The sequence below is a fragment of the Ursus maritimus genome, unplaced genomic scaffold (genome assembly GCF_017311325.1).
Source record: "Ursus maritimus isolate PB19 unplaced genomic scaffold, ASM1731132v1 scaffold_16, whole genome shotgun sequence".
Classification (NCBI taxonomy): domain Eukaryota; kingdom Metazoa; phylum Chordata; class Mammalia; order Carnivora; family Ursidae; genus Ursus; species Ursus maritimus.
In genome coordinates, this window is record NW_024424008.1 from 6,827,239 (window position 1) to 6,853,990 (window position 26,752).

At 45.0% G+C, this 26,752-nt stretch overlaps 1 protein-coding gene across 2 annotated transcripts in view; it reads right to left on the reverse strand.

Annotated features, from left to right (window-relative positions):
* STIM1 (stromal interaction molecule 1) overlaps positions 1 to 26,752 on the reverse strand; it is a 186,420-nt gene that overhangs the window by 77,904 nt on the left and 81,764 nt on the right. For both annotated transcript variants that reach the window (XM_008707267.2, XM_008707266.2), the window contains exon 2: positions 7,947 to 8,077. In XM_008707267.2, coding sequence (XP_008705489.1) covers positions 7,947 to 8,077 — 131 coding nt within the window. The remainder of the gene's footprint in view (positions 1 to 7,946; positions 8,078 to 26,752) is intronic.

Below are 26,752 nucleotides of genomic sequence, written 5' to 3' on the forward strand. Positions count from 1 at the left end.
AACAAGATTTCTAGGAGAAAACATTTAATCTAGGCCAGCAGTTCTTAAACAGGGAGAGTTTTTTTCTTTTTCCTTTTAAGACTTTATTTATTATTTATTTGAGAGAGAGAGAGCATGAGGATGAGGGGGGAGGAGGGGCAGAGGGGGAGGGAGAAGCAGACTCCCCATTGAGCAGGGAGCCTGATGTGGGGGTTGATCCCAGGACCCTGAGTTCATGACCTGAGCTGAAGGCAGACGCTTAACCGACTGAGCACCCAGGCGCCCCAGACAGGGGTACTTGTATTCCCCAGGGCAACTGACAATTGGCAATAGAGACATTCTGGTTGTCACAACTTTGGAGGAAAGGGGTGATGGTGGAGGTCTGCTACCCATATCCAGTGTACAGAGGTTAGGGACGCTGCTAACATCCTACAATGTACAAGATAGCTCCCCACAACAAAGAATCATCTAGCCCAAAATGTCACTAATGCTGAGGCTGAGACACCCTGATCTAGGCCTTTGTGGACAAGTGGAATTTTTACAGGCTAATGGGAGGCAGAGAGATGCTGAGATGAACATTTATCTAAAGCAAAGGCACAGTGATGGGATATAAAGAACGTGTTTGAGATGGTTGTAGCATAAAGTAAGGGAATGAAGTGTAATGTCAACCAGTCAGGAAAGCTAAAAGCAGACTGTGGGAGCACTGAAGGGCAGGTTAGAGTTTAGATTAATTTAGTAAGTAAAGGCAGGCCACTCTTACAGTTTCATCACCTCTCAAACACAGTTAGTAACCCCTAGTTCAGAGTGGTTGAGCATTAAATGAAACTGTGTATGCAATCAGCTAGAACAGGGCTTGGCACAAGGTAGCCATGCTCCTTTTCCACTGCACTCGCCCTACAGGGCAGAAGTAATGATCAGAGTTGTGCTTTAGTAATTCCAGTAATAGCACAAAAAGACAAACGTACAGGCAAGATAATATAATCAAAATCATTAGGACACAAAGCAAGACATTCTAATTTCGTGCTAAACTGAGTTGCTTTGGACTGTGTACTCTGGGAGTTAGTCCTGGGATGAAAGAGAGATCGGTGGGGGTAGGAAAGTCAGGGAAAGTTCATGAGAAGTGAGTCCGGAGCATTCCTGAAGATACCTGAGACGGATACGGACAGGGCCATGAGCTGAAGTGGGGGCAGAAGAAGTTAATCCCAGCTAGGCAGAACTAGCTGAGCAAAGAAAGGGCATTGCAGCAAGCGTGGAATGAGTCTGAGATGATGAGGGCCAGGGCCAGGGCCAGACCAGAGCGGTAGGAGGTACGTCCAGACAGTCTTAAGAAAGACTACGGCCAGATCTGAAGGGATGGAGTGCTTGGCACAGGAAGTCAGGTGGAATCCGAAAAGAAAATCACGCAGGACACAGGAAACCAAAATGCGACTTGGGAAGATCATGGGCAGTGTGTACAACGCGGCTGGTCTAGAGGGGAAACTAGAGGCAAAGAAAGACTGAGAGGTGTCCACAGCTGTCTGGATATACGGAAATAAGCCCAAAGCCTGAGGAGGGAAAGCAATTCCTAGTAACCATGTTAGTACTTCTGGGCATAACTCACCCGCATCTAAATTAGCAACTTCCCTACATACCACCTCCTATCAAGCCCAACTCCTGCGGCCTCTAGACTTTCCAAGTGGGGCTGCTCCTCTCAAGGTTTAGTTCCCGCAGCCCCGATTCCACTTGGTGCCAGATTCCAACCTTCCCCAGTCCACACGGCTCCCCAGGACCCAGCGGGCCCCGCTGGGGGGACAATGCAAAAGGGAGAAAGCAAGTCAACTTCTACCCCACTAAGTCAAAACAGATCTGACGACAGTGTTATAGTATGGCTTTGTTGCTCAGAAATCCTCTAGCCTTCCAGGTGGGTGGGGGGAAAGGAGAAGTTCTCACCTAGACCTTTTTTGAAGCACACAGGCAGGGGCCGGAGGCTAGGGGAGCGGCCCTGCTCTGTCATGCCTCACCCCGTTCCGGTGGGCCACTCAGGGCGGAGAGAACTACCTCCTGCCCACGCCGGCCCTGGTCAAGTCAGCCACGCTGGGGGCAGGGGGGTGGCTCCCAGGGTTGAATGCTGTGAGGCCGTGGGATGATGCGAAAGCTGATTTGGAATTCTTGCTATATAGGTCAGCCCTCACTATCTGTACCATCGCCATGAGGGAGGAAGAAACACGGATTTAGCACCTATCCTGCACCAGTCATTTGCATACATTCAATTCTTACGACAACCCTCCAAAGAATTACCCTCCTCAAACAGCTGAATAAATTGAGGCTCGGAGAGGTGAAGTTACTCGCCTATTTGTCACACAGTAAGTGCAAAGGCAAGTTTTGAACACAGGCCTCTCTGCATCAAAATGTATGCTCTTTCTGATGAAAACAATAACGACAACAATAAGAGCAAAAACTAACCATTACTGAGCCTTTTCCACACCCCAGGCCTTGTCCTGAGGGCTCTCTATGCATTATTCCTTTTAAGCTTTGCAACAACTCCATGAGACACCTACTATTATCACCTCTAACAAAGAAACCGAGGCTGCACGAGATTCAAGAACTTCTCCAAGCTTCCACGGCTGCTCCAGGCAGAGCCAGGCTTAGACTGAGGTCCGTGTCACTCCAGAGCACCACCTCTCAACCCCGTGCTACGCTCCTACACCACACACCGCAGACACTAACAAAAGCAGAAGTTGATTTTGCAGCTTCCTGGGCTCCTACCGCTACCTACCCATCCCCACCCCCACCCCCCAAAATGTGTGGTCATGCCCGTGCTCAAGCCTCCCTCCTCAGCCAGATACCATGCTGCTCCAGGGAGATTAGTCAGTCTTTGCACACAGTGATTAAGCCCCTAGGCTGCGCATTGGGGAAACAGAGGCAAACAAACCAAATAAGGTCAGTCCCTGCCCTGAAGAGTCTCGTGACCTGTGAGAGAAACACATCAGTGAGGCAAACATTAAAATACAGCTGTCAGATGCAGGTAGCTTTTCCGGAAATATAGAAGAAACAGGAAGGGGAAAAGAGCTAGCACTCGCTGAGCTTGAACTGTGTGTCCGGTACCATGCTGCCAACTTTTCTCTTAACTAATCTATGATGAAATTAACTCTTGGCGGGGATATCGCTCTATGAGTTTTGACACATACTTAGACTCTTGTAACTGTCTCACAACCCAGACACAGGAAAATTCTATTACTGCCCAAATTCCTTCTTCTGTCCCTTGGTAATCAAACCCTCCCCACACGCCTAACCCCTAGTAACCACTGACCTAGCTTCCAACCCTACACTCTTGCCCTTCTCAGAATGTCACGTGGATGGAATCACAGAGCAGTAACTTCTCGAGTCTGGTTTCTTTCACTCGGTATCAGGCCTTTGTCATTCATCGGTGCTGCGAACATCAGTAGCTCGTTCTCCATAGTCTGTTTATCCACTCACACGCTGAAGGACATTTGATTTGCGCCCAGTTTTTGGCGACTGTGAATAAAGCTACTATAAACGTTATGTACAAGTTCTAGTGTGAATATAAATTTTCCTTTATCTATCTATTTATTTATTTCATTTATCTATCATTTCAATTAGATAAATAGATTTATAATCAATAGATTTAATATCAACTTAAAATCAATAAATAGATTTATAATCAATTATAAATAGATAAATTTTCATTTATCTATTTATTTATTTATTTCATTTATCTATCATTTATCTATCTTAGGTCTAGGTAAACACCTAGAAGCAGAATTGCTGGGACACGTAGTAAATCATGTTTAACTTTCTAAGAAGCTCTATAAGCAAAAGTTCTAGCAGCTCTTCCTCCACACCTGGCATTTGGTGGTGTCCATTTTTTAATTTTAGCCATTCTGATAGATGTGTAGTGGTATCTCGCTGTGGTTTTAATTTGTACTTCCCTAATGGCTAGTGATATTGAGTATCTTTTCATACATTTCTTTGTCATCCATATAATTTCTTTGATGAAGCGTCTGTTCAAATCTTTTCCCATTCTTTATCGAGTTGCTTGGTTTCTGTTGTTGAGTTTTGGGAGTTATTTGTGCTGGGAACTTTTTTTTAAGATTTATTTATTTTTATTTTAGAGAGAGAGAGTGCACACAGGCTGGGAGAGGGGCAGAGGAAGAGGAAAAGAATCTCAAGCAGACTCCCCGCTGACCGTGGAACCCAACACAGGACTCGATCCCAGGAGCCTGAGATCATGACCTGAGCCGAAATCAAGAGTCAGATGCCTAACGCACTGAGCCACCCAGGCACCCCTCTGCCAGAAACTTTTAACAGCACTTTTCTGACTGAATTCTGACAATAACCCTGAAAGGGTAGGAATCATTAACCATCATCTTACCTAAAAAAACTAAAGGGGAAGTCACTAAACTACTATAATCACAGTTCGTCTTATTTTCAGAATTGACTCATCATTTAATCACCTGTGACATACAGACCACTAGAATGCAAGCTTCATAAAAGCTGAAATCTTACCTGTTTTGTTTGCTGTAGAACACACAGCCCTGCAATGGTGCCTGGCACATAACAGGTATTCAATAAAAACCTGTTTAATGGCTGGGTAAAGGCCCTTGATTTCCCACGTAGGCTCCAGAGAAGAAAATAACACTGCTCTCAACGTGTCAGGGCCAGTCGAAGGGACAGTGGGTGTAGACAGCCTCTCTCGGTCCACCTGAGACTGTCCAGACAACCTGACAGGACCATCCCACTGCAGTAAATCCTTTACCCACAGGCAGCGCTCCCACCAGAGGTCTCAGTGGAACACAGGCCACGAATTTCCACACCGGTGGGGCTGGTTGAACCCTCCCAGCCTTGCAAGAAGGGCGCCATCGCCAACAGTGCCATCTTGTTCGTGTGAGGGGCCCGCAGTCCCCAAGCTCTGCCAGCTCAGGCAGAAGCAAGCAAAGACAGTACCTGAGCTGCCACACCGGCTGCCCCACGCGCAATGACGATACACGGTCTATAGAACGCCTGCTGAGTCTCAGCTTGCTGTCAGTCTACTGTCATAGCTCACAGCAGAGTGAAGACAGCAGTTAGAAATGGGGATGATCAAAGGAGAGACAGGGAAATCATAAGAAGAAGTCACAACAATGCATATAGGAATCTAGGTACTGGGGTAATCGTATAAGAGGCCCCGAAGACATGCTTTGAATATTCCAAATAAAGTCACCACTCTGTTAACAATAATCTGTAAAAAGAAAGACTTCATTCAAAAATGGCTACAATTTTAAAAGATCTAGAATAAGGCTATAGTTCAGTTATCTGAAAAACTTACTGATACGAGGCTGAATAAATGAGGCCTTATAGGGTATCCCTTCAGACCTGCGCAAAGATCCTTGGGGAATCAGCAGTGCTTTTTAAGTGGTCCTGAAAAGCTCAGGTCCCTCATGGCCAGCACAAGCAGGGTTTCATCTCTCACGTCTCAGTGCCCATCAGCCAACATTCTAAGCTCTGAGCGGTCCACCCAACGCTCTAGTTAGAACCTGACCTCCATGGTTGTCTCGTATGTTTAGACTGACTTAAGCACACACACTTTGCTACCATTACTTTCTCTTTCAAAGACAGTTGCTTGTGACGGATCATGAAAACCCAGACTGGCAGGCCCCCCTCACCACCAGAGGCCTGAATTGTAGGGAGAGCAGCTGAAGCCAAGGCAAGGCAGAAGCTATACTGAAAAAGAACAGCTCACCACTGGCACAGAGAAGAGCAGGGTGACAGCTTTTGTGTTATTTTAGAACAGTTTGTGCTGATGAGCTTTTTGTTGTGGTAACATTCCTCTAAAAAGAACATTTTCTTCCTCCCCTCATTGACAAAGCAATCAGCAGAAAGTGAAAAAAGAAGGAAGAGCGGATGACAAAGATACCCAGGAATTTGTGGATCTTGGATCACATCACCTTCTTAACTGGTGTGCCATCCATCCCCTAGTCCTGTGGCCAGGCCCCCGGAGAGAGATCAGGAAACCTCTAGGCCTCATCTGCCTCCAGGAACACGGTTCTATTCTCAGCACAGGCAAATAAAATTTGGGTCCTTTGAGGGCCAGTGCCACTTCTAGATGCAACCCAAAGTTCAGATACGTTATCATGGCTGCTGTCCTTGCTCAAGGACCTACAGTTGCCAGGTTCGACAAGTAGACATCTCTCAGCCAGGCTGCCTGGGCCCCCACTTTCCTTTCCAGGTTTTTGTCCTGCAGTCTTCCACCACAGTCGCTCTGTCCAACCAAACCCACCCATCACGCTCTTACTACCTCCACATCTGTGTTCACACGGGCTCCCTACTTACTACTCAGGCCGCCCCACTCCTTCCACTCCACCCGAATGTCTACTTTTGCTCCAGGAAGTCTATTTTTGTCCTCTTATAAATTCCTCCGACATTATCTAATTCAACTGAACACAAGGATCCCCTCTGCTAACCAATCGGTGGAGTGCTGTATCCTACCTGCCCATCTTCAGTGACGGGCGTTCACTACATAACCTACCAAGGAAGCCTCTTCTATGACAAGATGGTGCTGTTAGATGACTCTTTATTCTAAAAGATTATGCCCATCTCTTACTTTTCCCACGTTGGTCCTGGTTCTGCTCTTAGAGAGAGAAATAGCACACCAGTACTTAACAGCATGAGCTTTGAAATCAGATCTGTGCTCATACACAGTGTGTCCTTGAACAAGTCTTTCCAAGGCTCCAGTCCTTGACAATAATACCAACTTCAAAAGGCTGTTAAGAAAGGTAAAGGAGTTAATTATGAAGAGCTTAACACTGTGCTGGGCACAGAATAAGAATTCAATAAATGCTAGCTAGTGCTGCGGTTTTCATCACCTGCACCATCATTATCTAAATCTGACTCCTCCACTCCTAATGTATTTGAAGATAGAAATTTAATCAGCCGAATATTTTCTTTTCCAGACTAACATTTCTCCACTAAACTGTAAATGATATGGGGACAGATGTGTGTGTCCTCTTCACTGCCACAGCCCCGTGTCTACAACAGGGCCTGGCACAGACGTAATACTTACAAATCTTAAATTCTATTGAATGTCTCCATTTCATAGTTTCCATGCCCTTCATCGTTCATGTCACTCCTTTCCGTATAGGCTCTCACTGTTCCAAAAGCTTCTGAAAATGTGAGATCCAAAACTGAACTCAAAACTTAAAAGGTGGGCTGGCGAGCAGGGTGATGAGACTCAGCTGACCTCTCCCTCGTGACATACACCATATCACTATTAAATATTTGGCATAACTTGGCAGCTTCGCCAACCTGCTGGCTCGTGTCGAGCCTGAAATCAAATGAAACCTTTACATCTTTTCACACATGATGACTCCGTGCTCTGGGCTCTGTGGAGCTGGAAGTGTAGTAATGCCAAAAGGTGAGACAATAACAGAGCTTTTTCCATCTAGAGATTCCTCTCGCTCCGACTAGCTGGACCACTCAACTGGCTCCCAGCAACTGCAGCCTGGAATTCAGAATGAGCTTTCTAGGAACATGTGTTTCTTCCTCCCAAACAGAGTGTAGACTCCCGGAGGGCAAGATAATGACAGCCTTGACTTCTCCCTTACACACCGACACAGGGCTGAGCACACAGGAAGTACAGACAGATGTCCTCCGTCTGCAGCAGGATTACAGTAAGGCCTCAGGGCAACTGTAGAGACCAACCTCGGGGCTCCCTGTCCCTGTCAAACAGCACAGCTCAGTCAGTGTTCTGCTTCTAGCTGGCAGGCAGATGGGAGCCAGTCCAGGCATAGACACAGACATCAGGCCCGCACTCGGGCAGGCTGAATCCTACACGGCTGTTCTGCTGAGAATCACCTCCCTTGACAGGGAGGAGCTCCTGGAGAACAAGCCAACATCAAGAACACCTCTCCCCGGGGAAGAGCGTCTAGACAGCTTTCAGGGACTGTCCACACAGGAAGAGAAGAGAGCCACGGCAGGCTGAGAGAGCTCACCTCATCGCTTTCTTCCACATCCACATCGCCATTGGCATCATCGTCCATCAGCTTGTGGATGCTGCGGACTGCATCAAAGCTGAGCTTCTCGTCCTCGCTGTGGCACAGGGGCTTGTCGATCCGGCAAAACTCTGTACAGGAAAAGCAAGAGACAACCTTACTGTGGGCCGTGACCGGCCTCTACTACCCACCTGTCTCAGGGTCCTCGGCTTCCAGCAACTAAGTCCTTACGTAGCCACTTCACGGGCTACTTGTACAGTGAGAAAAGTGCTTCATCCAGTCTTCAGCTCTCTCCCCAAGGACGTGCTAAGGTCCCCCATTTAGGCACAATGCTTTATTATCCCAACTGTTCCCTGGCAGGGAAGCCAAGCACAAGACTGGGGATACACGGGGACCTAGACGAAGAACGTGAATACTTAACCCACAAGGAAAAATACACAAATGAGAGAGAATACAAGTAGCCAACGAACGCAGGGAAAGAAGTTTAGCCTTACTAGAAAGTGAAGAAATACATATTCCAGCGAAATACCACTTTTAGTCGATAAATAAACGTGCATTAATAATCTTTCTAGAAACAGAAACACAGCCCGTTCACTAGTGCCAAAATAATATGCAGTCTTCCTTCTCGTTCACTTTGTCACTGCTGGGAGTAGCGGAGTGCTGGCCACGGGCGAGCTGCAGAAAGCCTGCCCGTGTTGAGCCTGCCCGCAGAGAGTTACAGTCAGCAACAGCTATCAGGCAGCCAAGGTCCTAAGCACACCAGCTACAGCAGAGCGGGAGGCCCGCAGGACAGCTTCCTCCACCACCGACAAACAGTCATGTAGCACCAAAAGCAACACAAGAGCCAAGGCCACCTAATCCTCTCTTAGAACCCCGGGAAACACTCTGCACCCAGCAGAAAGAGCCTGGCCTCTCGTCTCAGCTCCACCGTGTGACCCTAGGGAGGCCACTTCCCTTCTCCAGGCCTCAAGCTCGCTATCTGAAAAAGACATTGGAAGTAAAGTTTCTAGTATGCCTTCCAATTCTTAGAGTCGAAAATTCCTCTTTCCCTTTGGCCCTGATCTTGATAACTTCTCTCCAGCAAAAACTCTCAGATCACTCCCAAAGAAGAAGCACTCACAGAAGAGAAAGCAAGGACAGGGTAAAGAGGCTGCTGCCGTGAAGCCTTCTAGAAGGCACTGATCAGAGACCTGAAACACTCCAATCCATTTAATCATTTTCCTGTAGACAGAGACAGGACAGGACGAGTCACCTCTCTCTCACTGGCTAGTTGCTCAAATCCTTTTCAAAATGAGGGAGGGCTATAAATGTTAAATATGGAAAATGTCCCAGATGTGACGCAGTAAAAACATGTTGGATATTGGAGCTCACAGATGCTAACTGATGTGCTCAAAGTCAAAGACAGTGGAAGGGCCGCAGAGAGAGCCCAGGTCTATTGACTCCCAGGCCCGCACTTCACCTGACTGCCATTACGCCAAGGCGAACAGACACTTTAAGTTGGCTTCATCTTCTGGAAGTCACAGATGGTAAGAAGTACCCTGAAGAAACGGCTTTATAGAAGACAAAAAGTAAGACAAATAGTATACATGCCAAAGAAATATCTCCATATAACCTTATATTCTTCTACATTTGTCCTACAAGTTGGAGTGGAGAGTGCAGGGTGGGGTGAAGCGGTGGTGGGTACTGAGAAAGAGCAGAATGCAGCCAAAGATTAAGGCATTGTTTCTCAACTTCCTCACCAACAAGAGCTCTTGGCATGACTGTTTCGTTTATCGACTCCTATCCATGAACTACCTACCCAAAAAGAATTGCAGTAAGTACTGACCGGTTCACAGATGGGAGCGAACGGCACTGGGATTAGCATTGCCAACATAACACTTTCCTGCCCTTATTCCTGCTTTTGTGCTCATCAAAGGCAAATATAACTGCCTATCAGAACAAGAAAATAAAATTTTTAATTGCCTATCAGAGATTTTTTTTTTTTAAGATTTTATTTATTTATTTGACAGAGGTAGAGACAGCCAGCGAGAGAGGGAACACAAGCAGGGGGAGTGGGAGAGGAAGAAGCAGGCTCCTAGCGGAGGAGCCTGATGTGGGGCTCGATCCCGGAACGCCGGGATCACGCCCTGAGCCGAAGGCAGACGCTTTAACCGCTGTGCCACCCAGGCGCCCCATGCCTATCAGAGATTTTTGATCAGCATATGATGTGCCCATTTAAATAACATTTACTGAGTGTTCTTTATATGTCAGGCTCTGTAATCAGCACGGGGCATAAAGAGATGAGTCAGATCTCACCCCTGCTCTCAAGGAACTTAGTTATAAAAGTAGAGAGAGAGGCGATTAAAACACTATGTGCTAATAAGTACCATGATAGAAAGAATCAGGATTATCCCAGGGATCAGCAAACGTTTTCTGTAAAAGGCCAGACAGTAAACAATTTAGGATTTATGAACCATATAGCCTCTGTTACAACTACTTCACTCTATCATAGAGCACAAAAGTAGCCACAGACAAAACATAAGTGCATGAGCTTAGCTGTGTCCCAACGAAACTTGATTCACAAAAACAGGTGGTGGGCTGAATTTGACCCCTGGGCCAGAGTTTGCTGACCCTATTCTAGAAAACCATAGATACACACCTGAACTACATCAGGTTGACAGATTTTTGACCCAAAGCAAAGAAATCCAATCTTCTCATTAGCCTGTATCTACACACAGGTTTATCATAAGTAAAGCACAACTTCTTTTTTTTTTAAGTTTTATTTATTTAAGTAATCTCTACACCCAACGTGGGGCTCCAATTCACAACCTGAGATCAGGAGTCTCATGCTCTTCCAACTGAGCCAGCCAGGTGCCCCAAAGCATAACTTCTAATAAGCTTTTTTAAAATGCTGAACTAGTTTACTGAGCTCTAGGGATGGGGCATCTCCAGGCTGGGCACCATTGGCCTAAGGTCAGCCAGCCCCTTTCCCAAAGGCCTATGGCAGGTCCAAGAAATTTGGGCTTCAAACACTAGGCTCTGGTTTGTAACCTGATCAGACACACAGGTGACCTTTGCTGCTGGCATCATCTGGCATAGAGAAGGATTAAAGGGACTGAGGATAAAGGAGTACAAAATCTTGATGTCCCATAAGGCCATAGAATCCTGTCCAGAAAAACCATGTTAGCCAAAATTCGCAAATGACTCCTGCTACCAAGCATTTCCTAGGCCGTCTCTCTCTCCTTCCTGAGACCTTTCTCTCGTCTCTTATACATTCCAATCTGGCAAGGTTTCCCACAGCCATCTGGGAATACCTTAGAAGATCCCACCAGTTAGCAACGCATTACTAGTAAGAGCCCTGGACTTAGAGCCAGAACACGTATGTCAAAATCCCAGCTCCATCAGTTACAACTATGTGATGTTGGACAAGTTGTGTAACTTCTCTGAGCTTCCAATATCTCTTTCGTAAAATGAGGATGATTACATCTGCTTACAGGGTTTTCGTGAAAATTAAGACCACATTTATTCAAGCACCTAGCACAGGGCATGCATAAAGCTGACAATCAATACTTTGTAGTTTCCTTCTTTCCTCCCAGAGCAACAAGTGAACAGCTCTCACCCTCTGCCAACCAGCTACTCTCCCTATCAGATTACGAAGAATAAAATATAGGACATACAGTGCAATCGGATCGATCAGCACACATTCTAGATGAGCTGGCAAGCGATGATGGCAATAGTCTATATTCCCACAACATTTATGTCTGTTTTGCTGATAACATTTATCATACTGTGTTGCAGTTCTGTTTGTCTTCCCCACCAGACTGTGATTTCCAGAAGGGCTTGGGACCGTGCCCCAGCCCCAAGCAAAAGCCAGGTTCTTGATAGATGCTCAGTAAATGTTTTTTGAATGAATAATTAAATACCAACTAGCAATTATGAGTAGAATTTCTCTAGGCAGAAAAGACAATTTTAAGTAAAAAGAATAGTACAGGACCAGGTTTTAAATTGTTTGATCTCAGGGCCCCTGTATACACTTCAAAATTGAAAATCCCCAAACTGATATTTACCATATTAGAAATTAAAATACAAATTCTAATAGCAATTAATTCCTTTTAGACCAATAATTCTCCAAACATTAATATAAGTAAGATTTTTTATGAAAACTAATTGTTTTCTGGAAAAAATGTTTTCTGAGAAGAGTGGGATTCTTTTACATTTTTGCAAATCTCTTTAATATCTGGCTTAATGGAAGACGACTGCAGTCTTACATCTATTTCCACATTCAATGTGTAGTTGGAAAAGACGGGTATTTTAGTAACCTTTCAGATAACTGTGAACATTCTTCTCTAATATTACATCAAAACTTAACAAGTGGTAGGTTTATTACAGATTAGTTGCAATGTGAAATTTGAAACTATCTGGATGAACTTTTTGTACTCTATTACATTAAAATCTATTGCTCTATCTTGCATTTTGAATGATCTTTTATCCAGGTGTGATTTTGTAACATGATGCACTGGTCACATGAAAACTAGTGATTCATTGAGTTAGGCAGAGTTTCCAAATTTGACCCATTTCATCTATACAATATCAAAATAATCAGTTATTAGTATCACCACTAATCTCATCAGAAAAGTTTATTTATTTATTTATTTATTTGAGAAAGAGAGAGCTTGAGAGAGCTCAAGCAGTGGGGGGGGGGGGCAGGGAGAGAGAATCTCAAGCAGACTCTGTGCTAAGCATGGAGCCTGATGGGGGGCTTGATCTCACAACCCTGAGATCATGACCTGGTCCGAAATCAGGAGTCAGACACCCAACCAACTGAGCCACCCAGGCACGCTTATATTTTTAAAGTAGCCTCCACGCCAAGCATGGAGCCCAACACAGGGCTTGAACTCACGTCCCCGAGATCAAGACCTGAGCTGAGATCAAGAGTTGGACCCTTAACCAACTGAGCCACTGAGGTGCCCCCGTCAGAAAAGCTTTCAATCTGGGAAGCTGTCAAGCTCACGGTGGCAGATACAAGTTTTTCACAATTCTAAGTTTTAAAGAAAAGCTAGAATTTTATCATTGGCAACAAATACTACCAGTTGTTTTCCTCTAAGTAGGAGACTCACCTCACTCATTTTCAAGAAAATATCTGCTAAATAATTAGCCTGAGTAACTACAGTTTATCTGTCAGTTTTTCTTTCAGGTAAAAATAGTGTTCCCTGGGGCGCCTGGGTGGCTCAGTCAGTTGAGCGTCTGCCTTTGGCTCAGGTCATGATCCTGGGGTTCTGGGCTCCAGCCCCGTGTTGGGCTCCCTGCTCAATGGGAAGCCTGCTTCTCCCTCTCCCTCTGCCTGCCGCTCCCCCTGCTTGTGCTCTCTGTCAAATGAATAAGTAAAATCTTAAAAATATATATATATAGTGTTCCCTGAAGAAAGGAGGTAGTTCAACTTGCAACTCGATGGCACAAACACCTTCTTGAAAAAAACATCAAACTTCTACCTGCAGCAAAAGTGCTTTATGCACACTTCCTGTTTCATCCCACAGAATACTAAAGAGACATGTATTCGTGGGATACAATTTAATAGAATTCATACATTTTTACTTCTATATTTTCTTTAAAAATGTTTTTTTTAAACAGAGCACCTGGATGTGAGGAAAAGTGACCACCAGCACAGTTTTTTGCCACTGCTTTGACTCCTGATAAGGAACCAAGAGTTTTACGTAATTGCTTTCGTGCCATCAGTGCAAATATAGACACAGTGGAAAAAAGCAAGTAACATCTCAGCATTATTATTAAAATGTCTTTGACCTTTTGGACCCTTGAAAAGATCTTGGTGACCCCCAATGGTCTGCAGACCACACTTTGTCAATCACCGGCAGGCAAAACCACAGTCTTTCCCTCATGTCCAGGTCTCCTCTCCTTTCTCCAGGCAGAGCTAATCGTTGACTGCTCTATGCTCCAAAGCACTTCATCCGTAACTCTGTTATATCCATTCTCATGCTCTGAGTTGTTCGCATGCCACATCCAGAAAAGGGCAAGCACTGGTTTGACTCTCCCCCCAGGGCCTACTACAGCATCATCACTAACACCCACTGTCAAGCAGGAAACCATAAACGCTGGCCGAATGAATGAAGCGTGCATGAATGGATTCCCAACAAACCCTATCTCCCCCAAAGACAAGAGAATGCCTGAGTACAAATGACCAATTCCCCCACGAACATCCACCATCCCCCTGATGCCTCTTCTCTTCCAGCCAGTTTCTCATCACTAAACAGTAATCCAAACCCCTGAGACCGAGTACCTGCAGACATGCAAAGCAGAGTCCCCGCAGCTGAGCCTGACAATGGATCGTCTGGTGTGAGAAACAAGCCCAAGGGGAAAGAAGTCAGAGAAACAGCACTCAGGGAAGAAGGTACAGATAAGGAATAGAGACGAGCACAGGTCAGACTGTTCCCTACCACTTGGCTGGCACCTGAGGGGAATCTGGAAATTGGTAAATTCTGCCAGCAGGGGCATCATCCATTGTGAATAATTTCTCCACTTCACCTCCCACCCCCCAGATGGGACCCGGAAGCTCCACAGGAACTCTTGATGGGATCAGAATCCACCCTTACCCTTAGAAAGGGCTCGAAAGACTGTTAAGGCAGAGCACCAGCCCTGGGAAGACTCAGATTCGACCAAGGACCATGACATTGCAGAGAGAAAAATAGCACAGAACCTCGAATGAGGCTGAGGCTGGGGAACTGGGGGGCAGGGGGTTGTAGGAGAAAGTACTCTCTTCACAAAAATGTAAAGAATGAGAAGGGGAACCGGTTTGGGACCTGGAACTAGCAAGAAAGGTCCCCCTTGGAATACAGTACATAGTAGGTCTAGCCACAGAGGAAAGAGGAATCAGCTCCCGGGGCTGAGTGAAATCCAGCCTCTTGAGGGGTGCTCTTGCCCCTGGTAGAACATCATGTCCTCATACCCAAGCAGCGGCCCAGCTCTTCTCAGCAAGGGGGCAGAAATTCAGAAGAGCTTTCCTTATGGACAAAGCAGGCACTACTTTCAGCTACCCAAGCAGCACTGACACAAAAGACTTCCCATGTCTTCCCCCTCAGAGGACACATCGAAAAATACCCCACACGACATCCCTAAGGGAAACTATGAACTTTGGGTGATTAGGATGTATCCATGTGGGCTAATCCTTGACAAAAAATGTACCACTCTGGTAAGTAACACTGGTAATGGGGTTGGCTATGCATGTGTGGAGGCAGAGAATATGGAGGCAATCTCTGTACCTCCCTCTGAATTTTGTAAACCTAAAACTGTTCTTTAAAAAAAAAAAAGCCTACAATATGTGTGTGGTCAGTAAACATTTTTACAATTCTTACTAGCATACTTTTAAAAAATAAATGTTTATTATAATGCAAGATAACTATATTTTCACTCTAACCTGTGATTTGAATACTCTGGTAACAATTTTTCTTTTAATTCATATGAAATATAATTAAAGAAAGCCCTCAGTGGAAAAGAAAAAATTCACAGCCTCAACAATGTATAGAGCTTCGATGTGCAACATGCTGAGATATACCCCTGATGCCATGAGCGTTCCTGACTTTGCACCTCTCCTGGCCTTACGTCAGTCAGCTTACAACGCGGTTATTTGAGGGTATCTGAGGGCAGAGCTCATGTCTTTTTCCTTTTTTCATAGCACCTACTACCACCTCACACATGATACACTTATTCGTTGATTTGTTTATTAACCATCTCCCTCCAATAGAAGTAAGGCTCACAAGAGCAGAGACTTTCTTGTTCCCTGCAGGATCCCCAGGGACTCAGACAGTGCCTGGCACGCAGTAGGTCTTCAATATAGATCTGCTAAATGAATGACTGTTTTCCTGAATGTGCAAAGCAAGTTTCTCCTCCAGACCTGACTTGAAAACGTTGAAGTTTTAAAGAATCTGTGTTCAGTCCAAGGCTCTCTTCTCTTCATACTACTCTCTCTCTCTCCTAAAAGGACCTCACCTCTCCTCACAGCCTTGATTACCATTTAAAGAAATTACTAGTTATTGCCAACTCCCCAAAAAAGCAAAATGATGTTTCTGCTGCAAGTTTCACTTGTGACCCTCAGAAACCCACAGAAGCCAACCACGTACTAAATATCTCCACACAAGGATGTCTGACAGGAACATGAACACATCATGTCTAAATCTAAACTCATTAGTTCCCCCCAAACGTCCTACTTCTCCAGTTGCTTGCATCAAAAACCTTGACATCTCACTCTCCCTCACTCCCCACTTCTGAACAAGCACCAATCCTAGCTGAAGACTCAACTATTCCAAATCTTCTTCTCCTCACAGGGGAGATACTCTGCATACTTAACGAGCGATCAGCAGGAATGCTACCCATAGGCAATGCTAGTGCACACCAGCTGGCTGATCGTCTGTCCAAGTCATCTTCCTACTCAAAACCCTTCAAAAGCTTTTCATTACTCTTAAGATGAAGTTCAAATTTCTTAAAGTGCCCTCAAGGCCCAGAATAATTAGTCACCTGCCACCTTTCTGGTCTCATGGCCAGCAACTCCCGTAGCTTTGTGCGATCCTTCTTTGATCTTCCAAGTTTCTCCCCTTCTTTCCACATACAGCACGTTAGTTCTCAACTCCAGCCGCATATTAGACTCACTAAGGGAGCACCTATGTCGCTGATGCCCAAGCCCCATCCCAGACCAATTAAATCAGTATCTCTATGGATGGGACCTAGGTATGGGTTTGGTTTTACAGGGGGTTTGCTCTTTTGTTTTTCTTTGAGACATAACATACATACAGCAAAGTGTATAAATAAACATATAGATTAACTTTTATACATGTATATATCTAAGTAACTACCACCAAAAATCAAGAAATAAAACATTCCCAGCACTCTAGGAAGACTTCCTCTCCCTTCCCCCTTTCCAATCAATACTACCACGACCACTATCTCACCCCACCCCACAGCAGTAACCGCTCTTCTGACTCTTATCACCATACATGAGTTTTGCCTTTTCTTGACATTTAAAAAAATAGAGCATGGGTATTTTTTAAGACAGAGTTGCACGCAATAAAATGTCTCCATTTTAAGTGTACAGTTCAGTGTGTTTGACATATGCACTTGTATAACCACCGCCCCAATCAAGATATTGAACATTTCCATCACCCCAAAATGTTCCCACTTGGTACTTTGCTGCCAGACCTCATCTCCTGCCCCACATAACCACTGATCTGATTTCGATCATCATAAATTAGTTTTGGTTGCCCTGGAACTTCAAAGAAATACCGTCAGCAGTATACACTCTTTCGTGTCTGGTGGCTTTTGCTCAGTTTTCTCCATGTTATCACTGAGTAGTTATCCACTAAAAGACTAGACCAAAATGTGTTTATCCATCCTCCAGTTTTTAGCTATCACAAACAAAGTGCTAAGAAGATTCATGTACAAGTCTTTGTGTGGACGTACGTTTTCATTTTTCTCGCGTGAAAATGAGTTTTTCATCCTGAGTTCCAGTAGGAGTGGAACTTCTGGGATATGTGACAGGAGTGTGTTTAACATTTTAAGTGCCAAGCTGTTTTCCAGAGTAGTTGTGCCACTTTATACTCTCCCCAGGAAGCACCAGCATGAAGCACCAGTCCAGCTGCTTCATACACTCTCTTCTACCTGGTGATGCTAATGTGCAACCCGGGCTGAGAACAACCTAGAATTCCTATTTACCCAAAGGATACAAAAATACAGATTTGAAGGGGCGCAGGCACCCCGATGTTTATGGCAGTATTATCAACAATAGCCAAGCTATGTAAAGAACACAAGTGTCCACCAGCTGGTGAGTGGATAGAAAAGATGTGGTTTATGATGAGGGAGCAGAAAGCAAGCTGAGGACAAAACACAAGCCGACACCCTGCAAACGCCCCCCCCAGGTGGTATATGTGTGACATTCCCCAGGCACTCCTGGCTGCCCTAAAGCTAAGGGAAGGGAAAACAAATGGTTAACTGACATAGGTCACAGTCCTGCAGGACAACAGTCTCCATCAGTTTATAAAAGTCTTAGTGATTCACAAGCAAAAAGCATTCTTATCAGTAGCCTAACTTTCAGAAACCCGTAGATTCAATTTCCTGGAGCCCTAACATCACTCTCTCCTCCAGAGTGATGTGGGAAACAAAGGTAGAGGGAATGCAAATAAAATACAATTTCCTTATAACCTGCAGCCCATTACAAATACTTAAGCGGGCAGAGATGTCATTCCACCGGGAAACTCCCAGCTGTCTTAAAGTTAATGCCTTACTAGAACGAAAAACCATCTTGACAGTAGCCAAGCCTCCAGCATCCTATGAGTCTTCTTTAGCATATGAAAGTCCTTTCAGACACCTCCCTTTGTCCTTACCCCTCCCCCCACTCCCAAGTATATAAGCAGCCATTCCTCCCAACCCCAATGCAGCAGCTCTTTCTACCCACAGGTCCTGTCCCTGTGCTTTAATAAAATCACCTTCTTGCACTGAAGACATCTCAAGAATTCTTTCTTGGCCATCACCTCCAGAGTTTACCAACATTCCAAAACCACATCAGTATACACATACCCAATGGAATATTACTCAGCCATCAAAAAGAATGAAATCTTGCCATCCGCAATGACATGGATGGAGCTGAAGTGTATTATGCTAAGTGAAATAAGTCAGTCAGAGAAAGACAAATACCATATGATTTTACTCACATGTGGAATTTAAGAAACAAAACAGATGAATATATGGGAGGGGGAAGGGGGGCACAAACTGTAAGAGACTCTCAAAGATAGAGAACAAAACCGAGGGTTGATGGAGGGAGGTGGGTGGGGGGTGGGCTAGATGGGGGATGGGCATTAAGGAGGGCCCTGGTTGTGCTGAGCACTAGGTGTTGTATGTAAGTGATGAACCACTGAATTCTACTCCTGAAACCAATACCATGCTGTAAGTTAACGAACTAGAATTTAAATAAAAATTTGAAGGAAAAGAAAAAAAGAATAACCTAGAATTCCTTTTGTATGGAAGCCTCTTCATTCTTTCTTGACCTGCAGACTCTGACTCATACTGTTGGTCTGAACTTAAACACCATTTCTTCAAAGAATCGTCCTTGATCATCTTCCCTGCCAAATTGGTTTAGGCCCACATTAGACATTCTCCAAAGCACTCTATGTTTTTTTATTGATAGCAATTTTCACGATTATAATTATTTGCGTGATAATTTGTTTAATATCTTTCTTCACTAAACGGTAGGCTCCACAGTGGCAGGAACCATGGCTGCCTTCATGGCTGAGTGCTGCCTTCGAGCCAACAGCCAGCACCTAGCAGAGTCCCCAGCACGACAGTTGGGCTCCAGTGAATAGTCACTGCATGAACAAATGAATGCCCAGAAGAACTCAGTTGATGAAACAGACATGAACAAACACAGTCCCTGCCCACAGAAAGTACGAGAATGAGCACCGTATACGAATCACAAAGACACAAAACAGAATACGGTAAGACACCAGAGACCAGAGCAGCAGGAGATAGCACTGTGTGAAAGGTAGAAGACAGTGGGACTAGAACAAAGGAGGGCATCCCAGCAGAGCAAGCCCCAGAGCAAGGAGCACAGCATCTCACACGGATTCATTTGTTAAAGAACCCAAAGTCAAAGGGTACTTTTTACCAATCTTGCAAAAACTCTTGACATACAACAGGAGTGATAGATGTTGAGATAGATCCCCATTGTACTCAGGCTCTAAGCGGCAGAGTTGGAAGGGCTTTGGAGGCAGCAAGGACCACTGCCCACCTTACAACTGGAGGGGACTGAGGCTATGAAAGGGGAGTGTTTTGCACGAGGTTGGCCAGCAAACTAGTGGCAGAACCAGATTAGAAGTCTCATTAACTTCCTATGCCATGTCCTGTGGTAAGGCTGTCAGTTGGGAGATCCAGATGAGACTGTGCAAGAGGGCTCCCTAGAACTACTAACCCTTATTCTCCAAGACCCACAAATAGGGACAAGTTCCAATACGTTCTGCTGGTCTACTGAGGGTCAACACAGAAGTCCTAACTGGTCTTGTGCCATTCCCCAAGCAAGGTAAAATCACATTCCTTTGCCCTAACTTCTTTAGTGTCCAGCACTAGCCAGAGACCCCTTCCTTATTAAGACTTAGAAACAAAGTTTAAAAGACACTACAGAGGGGCGCCTGGGTGGCTCAGTCGTTAGGCGTCTGCCTTTGGCTCGGAGCGTGATCCCAGTGTCCTGGAATCACTTGACATTCTCTGTCAAATGAATAAATAAAATCTTTAAAATTTTTTTAAAAATTAAAAATTTTTTAAAAATAAAAAAAAGAGGGGTGCCTGGGTAGCGCAGTGGTTAAGCATCTGCCTTCAGCTCAGGGCGTGATCCCAGCGTTCTGGGTTCGAGCCCCACATCGGGCTCCTCCACTGGGAGCCTGCTTCTTCCTCTCCCACTCCCTCTGCTGTGTTCCCTCTCTCGCTGGCTGTCTCTCTCTGTCAAATAAATAAATAAAATCTTTTAAAAAATAAAAATAAAAAAAGAAAAGAAAAGACACTACAGAAGGAATACTGAGTCCCTAGTACACTCTGTGAGGAGAAACAAAAAGAGCAAAATATGCGTCTGTCCGATCATATGAAACATAATCACCTGCTAGACGAGATGAATTCTTCAGCCCTTTCTCCACTCAGCCAGCCCACCATGTCCCATTTCTACCTTCTTCCTCTCAGTATTCTTTTCTTCAAATATTGGTTTCACAAGAAGCTTCCTTCCCAAAGAAGGTGGCTAATCCCTAAAGTTAGTTCCCACCAAGCAGGCCATGACCTCAGGAACCCAGGCTTCCGGTGCAGGGCCTTCTAGCTGTTCTGACTCCCTGTGCCTCCTCCCACGTCTCCTGCAGGGCCTCGGACTCTGGTCCGTCCGCTTAACAGCCTATCTGCCTGCCCTTTAATTTTTAGAATCTTTCTAACTAAATTAAAGGTCTCTGAGCCGCAGTTCAGCACTCACACGCTACCACTCCAACATTGATTCCTGACTTTCAAGCACCCAATTGTTGACACTGAGCTAGCCAAACTAACCAAAGGCACCAGAAATACGAAAGGAAGTAAAGGTACACTTCTCTGGCCTCCGGGGCTCCCCGCCCCTGCCCCCAATGATTAAAATACATCCCGAATTACAGAAGTGGTAGTGGCAGGTCTTTAAATTTCAACTTTCCTATACTCTGACTGCTCAAAGCATTTTCTTATCTGAAAAATCAGTAAAGTCCTTGGAAAAACGGTCAAGCCCTGTAAGTGTCAGTCATTCACTTGTCAGTTGTCTATTCTCTGCTTTACCTGTGAGTCTTATCTTCCCAACTACACATGAGTCTGATTTTTCTGGTGTTCCCCTGTGTCGGGCAGAGCCCCGGGCAACACAAGACCTGGTCTAGGGACAACTGAAAGGTGCTTACAGGTTTCGAACATTTGCTTTCTCAGCTTTGGGGTCCCACATACCACAGACCTTTATATTCTAAAGGTATCTGTGTCAAGAAGCATGACAGCCCCAGAGAAATTAAATCATCACACACTCGTTCAAAAGTTGCCCCCAATTCTCTGACCTGGCACGTGACCCAAACATTCCTGCATCCTGGCCAGCACTTGTCAGGGTCTGAGACAGCCAAAAAATAATTACAAACAACTCAAAACAGATTTCTGCTGGGAAAAGTTTTCTGAAAGTGCTGGGATGGGCCCCCAAGAACTTGCCCAGATAAGGACATTGCACCGTGCCCAGGGGAGGTGTCCAACCCGTGAGTGGACCCTCTAGAATTATACCCTTCTGGTTCAGAAGGGGAGCTGGCTTCCAACAATCAGTCCTGATCACAGTGGCCCCAAGAGCACCGTGATAAATGCCTGGAGGACAGAAATGCTGGGGAGCCAGGCACACCACTATGTGGGGTAAAAACAATGTGGATTCCAGGTTCTATCACAGCAGGAGGTCATCCTGTAGCCGCCCCAGGCCCACTGCTGGCTGGCCTACCACAGAGACCAGACCCAGGAAAGAGCTTCTCACCATCTTCCTGCCCCACATAAGCCTCCACTCAAACTGTACAAAGAAGATAAGTGGCCCCCTTTCTTCTTTTCTTGAGAGAAGATAACCAAGAACATCTACTGAAAAACCTTGCCGTCAGGATGATCCTTCCAAAAACTGGGTTTGCAGCCCTTCCTCACCTCATAGCAAAGACAATTCTCAACTACGGTAATGGCATCTCCCCAGAAGGGGGACTGACTACCCAGAACGAAGTGTGCCTGGGCCTCCTGACAGCCCAGGCTCCGGGCCCTGCTCCCACATGTGAAAGAGCCTGACGTGATTTCTGAGGAAAGGCCTCTGTGGCCGAGCAGGCTCCAACTCACAGAGAACTGAGTTCAGGTCTCCAAGCACTTTGCCTGGGTTCCTGCAGTTTCCTCAGTGATCTTCCTGTCTCAGCTCGTTTCCCCCAAACTCATTCTCTACTAATGCACTTAGTATAATTTTTCTAAAATTCATATCTGACTACACCACTCTCCTGAATAAAATCCTTCACAGCTTCACATTAAAAAACCTGCACACAGGGGCACCTGGGTGGCGCAGTCAGTTAAGTGTCTGAGTCTTGATTTTGACTCAGGTGGTGATCTCAGGATCGTGAGACTGAGCCCTGCATCGGGATCTGTGCTCAGTGGGGAGTCTGCTTGAGATTCTTTCTCTTCCCCCCCCCCCCCCCGCTTGCACACACTTGCTCTCTCTCTCTAAAATAAATAAATAAATCTTAAAAAAAAAAAAAAACTATATACAAATGTTCGTGGAAGCTTTATGTGTAACAGCCCCAAACTGGGATCAGTCCCTATGCCTTTCAACAGGTGAATGGTTATATACATTATACATGATGGAATACTGCTCAGCAATAAAAAGGAACAAACTCGTGATACATACAACCACTTGTTGTTTTTTTTTAATTTTCCAGAGAATTACGGCTGAACAAAAACAGCCAATTCCAAAAGTTACAAACTCTACGATTCCATTTATACATTTTTGAAAGGTCAAAACTTTAGAAACAGAGGACAGAGAGGTTAGGAACAGGGAAGGGGTGGGAGAGAAAGGTGTGGTTATAAAGGGGCAACATGAAGGTTACTTATGGTGTTGGAATGCAATTTACACACACATACACACACACACACACACACACACACACAACCAGTACAAATAAAACTGGGGAAATCTAAACAAGATTGGCAGGTTGTGTTAATGTCAATATTCTGGTTATATTATACTACAGTTTGTCAAAATGTTACTGTGGGGAAAACTGCAGTTTCCAAATGATCTCACTGCATTTTTTTTAAACTGTGTATAAATCTATAATTACCTCAATAAATATTCTAATTTAAAGAAAAAAGTCCTTTGCAGAGCTCCCAAACTCCTACAACAGTAATTCCTAACTTTCTTTTCAGCGAGGAATTCCAAAAGCCCCATATAATAATAGTTATACTTTTTTGGGCACCTGGGTGGCTCAGTTGGTTAAGTGTCTACCTTCGGCTCAGGTCATGATCTCAGGGTCGTGGGATCAAGCCCCATGTCACGCTCTCTGCTCAGCAGGGAGTCTGCTTCTCCCTCTCACTCTCCCTCTGTGCTCGCTCTCGCTCTCTCTCTCTTTCTCAAATAAAATCTTTAAAAATAATAATAATTATATTTTTAGTATCCACAGATTGAAAAATTACTGAGAAAATAATATGAATTCACAAGACACCCTTCAAGGAGCCCCTTCAGAGTCTCAAATCCTCAAGTTGGAAACCACTGGCCTATATGCCGAATATAATCTAGCAAAGGATAGAGGCTTTTCAAGAGGTGGTCCCCCCCCAGCAGGTTCTCTAGCCTTATCCTATACTACTCACTCCCACACCCCTCACACTCCCACCACACTAAATTACTTTCAGTTCCATAAATATGCAAGACTCACTTTGTGGCTTTGTACATGACGTTCCCTCTGCCTACAATATCCTTGCCCCATTTTACACCTGACTAATTCCTACTCAAGTTTCAAGATTCTACTCAGGCTTTTTCTAATTCCTCTAGGAAGTATTCTCTACATGATTCCTTGGGTTAGAATAGGAGCCCCTCTTCTGTGCCATGGCCCCTGTGCTCCTCTCTATCACAACTTAGACCAATGAACCTCTGTATGGACCTCCATTTCATTACCTATAAAATAAGAAGAAAACAGTGTCTACCTCATGGAGTTTTAGGAATGAAATGAGTTTATACACATAAAGTTCTTCAAACAGACCATGGTGCACAGTAAGCATTCAATCACTACCAAGTTGTTTTTATTGTAAGGGTCTGTCTAACCATTACACTGACAGATCCAAGCAGGAACAATCTTTGCATCCATCTCTGGTCTGGCCTACCATGGGTGCTTGGTGATAACTGGGAAAAGAATTAAGAGATCAAAGGTTGGTGGTGTAAGGAGGTTGAATCTGAGTCAACGGTAGAACTGGAGATCTAGAGAATTGAGAAGTACTGCTAAGAGCCAGAGTAAGTACAGCAGAGCCAGGAATAAGATAGTCATCTCTAGAAGATAAGCACAAAACGACTATTACAGATTACTAAGAACTTGGGTGAAGAAACATAACTGAGAACATAACTGAGAAGATATACATATCTTCTAAACTAGCTGGAGCCATACTCAACTATTAGGAAGAGCTCTTTGGATTTGTCATTGTAACCTGTTAATTTTGAGCTGAAAAAGCTGCTTCACCTTTTGGAGGCACTGTTTCTTTAGCTGTAAAATGTGGCATAATAACACAACTTCCTAAGTATTGAAGATTATGAAAGCAAACTACCTAGCCCGTTGATTAAAGTAAAACTAGTTTGTTCCAAATAAATATTATGCCATCCCCTTGCCTTCACATTTTCTTTCTCTTAAAAATGTAAAAAGGAAAAGGATAAGTCCCTTGGATAATAACAGCCTAGATGGAGAGAGGGAGGAGACAAACGTGAAATGGACCCTATGCAAAGCACCAGAGCTTGAGGAAGGGCGGATGGGACCTAAAGTTACTCTCCCCCCAACTCCTCATGGTCAGAACTTGCTGGCCCTTCAAGGCCCAGGGAAGTCCTTTTCCCCCCAGGCTTCTCTAACTATTCCAGTCCCTATGAGTCTCCCCTCTGAGGCCACAGCACTGAGCCCAGCCTGGCTCAGACACCACCTCATGAGCTCTCTCCCAGTCATCACTGGACTCTGTCCCCAGCTGGCCTGTTAGCTCCCCTGCAGTGGGACCTGAGTGTCCTCCCACTATCTCCACATGAACAGAATTAAGGACATTGTTATTGTCTAAGGGAGAAAGGGGGGGTAAATACGTCAGGGACTATGTTGGGACTTGTACACACATTGCCTCTCTAGCAACTTTGTAAAGTCAGTATTTTGATTATCCCTAATATAAGATGAGGAAACTGAGGCCCAGATACGCTAGGCGACTTGCTCGAGTCATATAAATAGTCAAAGAAAGGGTGGAACTGGGATACTGTCTGCCTCCAGAGTCTTGATAAGAATAGATACATGCTGGTGTCCACCCGGTTACCAACAATATAGCTGATTTGTTGGGCAATTTGGTCACACCAGCTCCCCACCTCAACTCTTCTCTGCTGCCAATCTGGGCCCGAGATAGCTATTTGACTTCCCCTCTTCCTCTTATTTTGTCACAAACACAAAGGGAGCTACCCTGGGTCCCTTCCGCAGTGGAGTATGTGGAAGAAACAGGCTAAACAGAGGCCCCGCAGGGGGAATAAAAGGGAGGCAAATACGAATATCCTACAATAACAGAGCTAGTTAAACCCTCGGATTTTACAGATGAGGACACTTAACTGTGAGAAGGCAGGTAACTTGCACAAGGTGACCCAGGTGAGTGGAGACTGAAACCTTGTCTCCCAAACTCCCAAACTGGTGCTCATTTTGGTCTACCCGGCACAAGGCCATGAGGAGAACTGGACTTTGGCCTGTCAGGCCTGTCACTAAGCAAAAAACCCAAACGCTGTAAACACAGGAAATGGGCTGGGATGAGGTTCAGAAGGAGCAGCAACCTTTGCCAAGTTAGAAGTGTTCAAGGGTTTCCTGTCCACAGCTGTTAACTGTCACAGAAACGCTCCAGAAAGCAATACAAGGCAGAAAGGAGAAAAAGAGAGAGAGAGAGAGAGAGAATGAGAAGAAAATATTTAAGCCCAGAAGTGACTTTATAAATTATTCAGCCCAACCTACAATTTTATAGATGAGGAAGCTAAGACCCCCAGAAAGAAAAATGACTTGTCAAAACTCACACTCCAAATTTAAGGACCTTAGAAACCACTTACTTGGTTCAAATCCTTCATTTTAGTGAAGAGAAGCCTGAGACCCAGAGAGGGAAAGGTCACAGGGCTAGAGAGTGGCAGAGCTGGCACTGGAACTGAGCTCTTCTGCCTCACGGACCTGTGTGGTTAGAGGGAGCCCGCTGAAGTGACTCACCTCAGACACAGCTATGTTGGCCATGGAGAAAGTACAACAGGTCAGGAAGCCAAAAATAAGCAGGGTATATACCAACTAATGAAGAATAACAAGGACCAAACACAGCAAGCTTATAAGAGCTCAAACAAAAGTGTTCTGACTGCTTAAGACACTTTGGAAAGCTAAGAGGCAGAAAAATATTCGAGCTATTCCAGGAACAGAATCCAAGGAAGAACCAGCAGGACAGGCAGATAGAAAAGGCCGGAAATGCTAAGGAAATCCCAAGGTTCTGCTTCCTTCTTCTGTCCTAGAGCTAAATATCCAGAACAGACCACCTCAGAAGCACCTCTGGGTTCAGCA